The sequence below is a fragment of the Nicotiana attenuata genome, chromosome 7 (assembly GCF_001879085.1).
Source record: "Nicotiana attenuata strain UT chromosome 7, NIATTr2, whole genome shotgun sequence".
In the NCBI taxonomy this organism is placed as follows: Eukaryota; Viridiplantae; Streptophyta; class Magnoliopsida; order Solanales; family Solanaceae; genus Nicotiana; species Nicotiana attenuata.
In genome coordinates, this window is record NC_031995.1 from 91,174,626 (window position 1) to 91,181,206 (window position 6,581).

The 6,581-nt window shown below is 28.8% G+C and overlaps 1 protein-coding gene across 1 annotated transcript; it reads right to left on the reverse strand.

The window, feature by feature from the left end:
• Positions 450–3,169, reverse strand: LOC109230582 (tropinone reductase homolog). The gene is made up of 5 exons (XM_019396052.1): positions 3,099–3,169; positions 2,766–2,973; positions 1,771–1,987; positions 705–817; positions 450–632 (listed from the first exon to the last, which is right to left on the reverse strand). The coding sequence occupies exons 1-5, from the start codon at positions 3,167–3,169 to the stop codon at positions 450–452; spliced, it is 792 nt and encodes a 263-aa protein (XP_019251597.1).

Consider the following 6,581-nt stretch of genomic DNA (forward strand, 5'->3'; position numbering starts at 1 on the left):
TTCCTTTGCTGAACTTATCCGAAACATGTCCAAAATTCACCCGAGCCCTCGGGCTCCAAACCAAACATGCACCCAATCAGGTATACTTGATTCACATGATAGAGAGAAACAGCGGAGGGAGAGAGATTTTATAATCAGTAAATAGCAGTAAGAAAAATAACTACCAGAAACTATCAACTGTTTCCATAGGTAACAAAAAATAATAAGAGTAAAGAATGGTGAAATTGTGTGAATCGTCTTATTGACAGGAACATTTTTATTTACTACAGTATTTATTATCGAATTACAATACATCAATCCACTAGCATGACCATTTTTATACTAAGAATATATAGTAGTAATATTTTGTTGATAAGTGGCAATGTGTTACTTTGTTAAATTGTAATCTAAAAGCTTAATAATTAAATCGATGACACTTTTATTTATTTATTTATTTAATGTGATACTGATTAATAGGATGCATTAATAGTTATTCCTCCATCAACACACATAATCTGGCCGGTAATGTATGAAGCACATGGGAAGCAAAGGAAAGCAACCATAGCTGAGACTTCTTTTGGCTCTCCAACTCGCCCACCAATTGGAGTCCGAATCGTTAATTTGTTGATATTTTCTTTGTGTACTGGATTTTGCTACAAAGAAATAATGCCAGAGAAAGTTAATACAACGATTAATTTGAGACAAGACAAAATAGGTAAACTTACAGAAGCAGCATCAATGAGAGAGGTTCTTATAATCCATGGTGCAACTGCATTAACTCGAATATTGTCCTTAGCCCATTCACATGCCAAACTCCTTGTTAATTGGTTCATTGCTCCTTAATATATAGAGAATGGTAAAAAGAAAAAAGCAAGAATATCAGTATACAATTGTACAAAAGTTTTTATCAATGATTAGTAATTGAAGATCTACACATATCTTTTCTTTGGACAAAGTTTTCAATGAATTTATTAATAATATATTAATTTTTTCAATATGTATATCTTTTGAGATTTTAAATTTGAATAACTTTTTTTTATCTTTTATATGTAACATTAAAAAAGAAAAAAAATAGTTTTAAATAATTTTTGTCTATAACAGCCAAATAATATCTAATCGGCAAATGTTGTTATAGGTGTACAACAATCATTTACTATACAAGCCAAAAAAGCTAGAATAAATTATGTTGTTATAGAGAGATTTGATTGTACTACTAGTATGTACATTTTAAGCTCAAAACTATTCAAAGAAGGATTTAAGTATATATACTGTCAATATAATTTTTTTGACACCCGTGAACGTAGTTTAAAAATGCCATAGTAGGTTATTTGCCAGAGAAATTTACTTGTAATTAAATTATAAGTGATTCGATTATGTATCTATTTTTTATATTCTCAATGCGTAGAACTTAAACTCAGAGAATATTTAGGATATTATTTCTCAGGCCTTGAAAATCACTGTTTAATAAGGACAAGTGCACTAACCGTGTATAGTCTTTTACACAATCAGGTTAATTAAATCACATGCTTTAGTGAATTAAAGTACACTAGTAGTATATATAAGTTCAATTGAATTAAGAGTGGTGTAGTTGACATTAGTTGCTATACTGGAAACTAGGGCGGTTGCCCAGATTCTATTTTTTTTTTTTCTTTTTTTTCTTGAGCTGTACGATAAATAAAATCTTTAATTACCAAAAGAAAAAAAAAGATTATATAATGAAGAGTTAACTAAATAGTCGATGCATGTCTAATCATGTATAATCTGTGTATATCCGCTAGGATAACTGACTACCTTTAGACGCAGAATAAATGGAACATAAGGGAAGAGAGACAAGCCCAGCAACAGAAGAAATGAAAACAATGCTTCCATTTCCCGAGGCCATCAAGAAAGGATGTGCTAGCTGCGATAGATGGTAAGAAGCCTCAAAATTTATGCCCATCATAGTGTTGTAATCTTCATGAGTGAACTCCGTTGTTAATTTAGCTATAGCTACAGCTGCATTATTTATCTAACAAAAAACAAAGTCAAGTTACTATGTGATGAAATAGTGAGTAAAATTATAAGCATGTATTCCAAAAGTTTGTTTTCTTTTTATGATTAACTGTTTGCACCACCAAGGTATGTAGTTGCGATCTCTCCACCAGGGACGAATTTATACGGGATATTATGGGGTATGTGAACTTTTGGTCCCTCCATAAAATTAGATATTTTATGTACATATATTTTAGAATTAGTATAATATTAACTTTTGGTATTCATGCTACAAGAAGGCTAAATGGTGCATTTGGTTGAAGGTTGAATTATTTACCAAAAGGGATAGGGAACAATTCCTACTTAAAGCATTTTTTTTCTCCTTTTTAATAGTGCACTCATATATTAGAAATCCTAGATCCGCCTCTGCTCTCCACCTACAAGCTAATTAATTAAGTTTAATGAATAGGGTTTAATTGTATCCTTCATCAAAAAATTCTAATGTGTAAAATAAGAAAAAAAATATTGTTTTTTCTAGTATAATTTTTTGAACCCCCTTGTCTAAAGGGAATGTGATACTCTTGTATTTTTTTTTGAATCCCTTTGTTATAATTTCTAGCTCCACTACGAGTCCAACCTTCATTACTAGAATTTTTGGGTTCGAGCCAGGTGAATGGAGAATCTTTTTATAGGGCGGAGCACTTTACTGATCTGTTAGTAGACCTATCTAGTCCAAATTGATCGGCCAATAGGCTTCGAATACCGAATCATTAACCTAAAAGAAGAAAAAGAGCTTTTTGCAACATTGAACTTACAAGAATGTTAATTTTTCCATCAAAATAGCTGCTAACAGTGTCCATGAACTTTTCTCTTTGAGATCTTGATAGTAAGTCACATACAGATCCTTCCACTTTAAAACCCTTAGTTTTCCATTGTTGAAGACACTCATCAAGCTCCATCTGGTTACGTGAACACGTATAAACATTTGCTCCAAAACTTGCCAATTCTTGTACAATTGCATGCCTAATTAATGTGCACTCAAAAACAACCAACAATTAATGAATAAATTTACTATATATAATTAATATATTATGTATCATGACTTATTATAGATAGATTAAGAAAGAGTAGATTGAAAATCAAATCACCCTATGCCTCGAGTGCCTCCAGTGACAATAGCAGTAGTGCCTTGAAGACTCCACCTACCATCATCTGCCATTGATTCTGAGCGGATAGATCCCACGTTAGCCCCAAGACGTTGGTATTTAACAAGAAAAGCAAATGCTTGAGCTTGAGAAGCTCTTGGTCTAGTAGGTCAGACAAAACAACAAGCAATAAAATCAAAGACGGATAAAACCCTAAACTATAAGATAAGTAAGTCTCTTCTACAACGTTTATGATAAAAGCTACTCTAGAATTTATAAGAAAACTATTTAGTATTTCTTGTGTTCCGAAAAATTAATAAAGTTATCATGACGAGTGATTTTATTTTGTGCCTCACACAACTGACACTAGTTGTGAGAGGGCTCTTTTTATCTGACATATTTGTGGACCCATATCTTGCACATCTGAGTCCACAAAATTTTGGGATCACACAGTTGTGAGACAATCAGTTGTGTGAGGCACAAGATAAAATTTTTCGATCATGACCAATATTATACAAAAGAGGAAGAAGTGACAAATTATGTGGTCCTCGATTTCTTCACAGTTTTAGCCACAGATCATTTCACTTTTTAAACCACAATCGAAAAGGGAAAAGGATATATTTACTGATTTACAGTGGACGGGGTCTACTGCGAAACTCATTACTAATTCCGAATAGTTTTATCTTAATTATTTTTTGTCTATTCTAACTATGAAAACTTTTGAATATAAGCGAGGACAAGTGTGATTTGGCCGGCAAATTACTTTGTTTCCATCGCATCCAGTCTTATTAGAGTAAGTGTTTTTGTTGCAGTGACCCTTGTTGGCGATAACAACGAAACCGTTGTTAGGTGGTGATTGTTTATAATTTTAAATAGTTTTTTTCTTTTCGAATAAAAATGACTTCATATATATCCCAATACTGCAAAACTTTTACTAATCCCTCAACGTTTAATACTAGTAGTACGCGCGTTGCGCGTGTTTCTTATTTTAATAAACTAGTTTAGTGTACCTGCGTTGCACGCGTGCCTTATGTCAAGTAAATATATGTGCAAAAATAATGTGTTTGACTACAGATGCTTCATCCCGATTTTTTTAAATCAATTTAGCATTGATATATTTGTTAATTTCCATATATACTAACCTTGTATTATATTTTCAATTTCAAAGGGGAAATATTTAGAAAAAAATATGGAAAATTATAGTTTTTGAATAAGAAAAATGAATCTAGTCATCTAAAAATAATTTAGGGTTATTCTCACTATTTCAATACTATTTTATTCTGTTCCTTTGATTCTTCTGCTTGTTCTCATCTCAAAAAAATTTATTCAACAAAAATTGGCATGAGAATAATATAAAAAAAATATCAAATATATGAATAAAGTTACATACGAACATAAAAAAATGCTAAGCAGCTGGAGTTTAAATCATAATTAAAGTGTGGATCATAAATTAACAGAATTATGTCATCATGCCAATAAAAAGTTTAGAATAACTTTGAGATACATGGCACATTAAAAATAATCTAAAAAACTAAAAGAACTCATTCCTACGCGCTTTGCGCGTGTACTACATATTAAGAAGTTTAGAAACTTTAAAAAAATTATATAAATATTATTAAATTTTGTATACCCAACGTGCAAAATGTAATTGTTAAGTGTCATTTAAAAAAGTTTTTTTAGAATCGGATATTGATTAAAGAGTATACTAATTGTAAATATTAAAATAATTTTATATCTAAATATAGAATTTGCTGTAATATTTTATATTTTGGTACATAAATTTTATAGTATGAATCTTTGAAAGGCTAATGACATACTATTTTATAGCCGAACAATTAAACATAAATTTCCAATTTCTTTCATGTTTACTAAGATAATTAAATAATATAAACTAATTGATTTTAATTTTATCACCAATTATATATCTATAATTAAGAATAAAAAAAATCGAAGGAGATTCGATCGACACTATCTAATATAGTTATATTTTCCTACTAATTAGTTTTTTTTCACTTTTATTTATATTTATATTAAATTATATAAAACTAATTGATTATAATTTCATACAACGAATAATTCAAACCTACAGCTAGTAATAGTTATGTTTTTACTTATTCTCTGTGAAACTTTTATTTTGGTATTACTTGTCTTTTATAAAATTAATATATCACATAATTAAAATAAGGAAAGGATCTAATGCGCAAGATTTAGTTGAAAGATTAAATAAATTTCCGAACAAGGTGTATGTGTTTGCATTAATTTTTTTATTTCTTAAAGTAGCTTGAGATTGGTATTCGTAACTTTCAGGGTATTGCGATTCAAAAGAATTTTGAGACTAAATCCAACATTATATAATTTTTGTAGTGTTTTATTTTAAATCCAACTTAATAGTGCTTTTTTTTGGTTTTATAATTATATAAATATGATTTTTTTCTTTTTTATCTAGTTTCAATTTGTAAAATAAATGTTAGTATATGAATGAATAGACTTATCAAAAAGTTCAATATATTCCAGTTTGGACCGAAGTGCTAGTATTTTACCTATGCACCAATCATTTAAATACTCAACCAAATAAAAAATCAATCATATATATTATCTAATTGAATTGAACATAAACTTGATTTTAAAATATAGCTCATAAAAGATGCTCTAGTTTTACCACTATATTAATGACGTAAAGTTTCCGTGTAAACTTTACGTTTCCATATCGAGATGTTACACAGTTTGGAAAATTTGTATTAGTTATAATTTAAATTGTTTTAAAAGTCCTAAATATTTGGACTTCTTATATAGTAGAATTTTAAATAAGGAAGGATTCAATATACAAAAGTTTAGGTGATTATAAGATCCTAAATATATTAGGTAAATAATCAAATGACTATTTTATCCAATGTGAACTCTATTTTAAAAGGATAAAAAAGTCGAACGACATTTCGCTAAGGGCCTTCGTGCTTTTAATATAGTATAGATAATGAAAATTACATATATTTTTAAGTTTTGTTTGAACTATAAAATAAAGTGTAATCTTATGACCATATAGCTAACTCAATAAAGAAAAAAACTTTGTTCTTAGAAGTTCTCAATCATTATTTAATATATTCACCTTAAACTTTGTTCTAATTTTATAATTTTATCAGTTCAATTTCACAAGTTATCGTGCTTCCTTTTTAGTTTCAGTAAAACAACATAGTCCTTGAAGTTTTAAAAAAAAAATTTAAAAGTACTTTTCAAAAGCTATTCTCAAGTTCATTCGAGAAGACACAAATATAATTAATTAGTTGTACTTTTATTATGATACTTTAAAGATTTTCAACAAAATAAAATAAAAAATTAAATCTTATATCTTCTCAATTTATCTCCCTTCAAAGATTTCGATGTTACCCAAGTAGTGAGGTTTTAATTGCTGGAAAAAAAATTATGATTTACATAACTTTGTCGAAACGTATGTGAAAAAAAAAAAACATTACTAAAACATAAAATTTAATA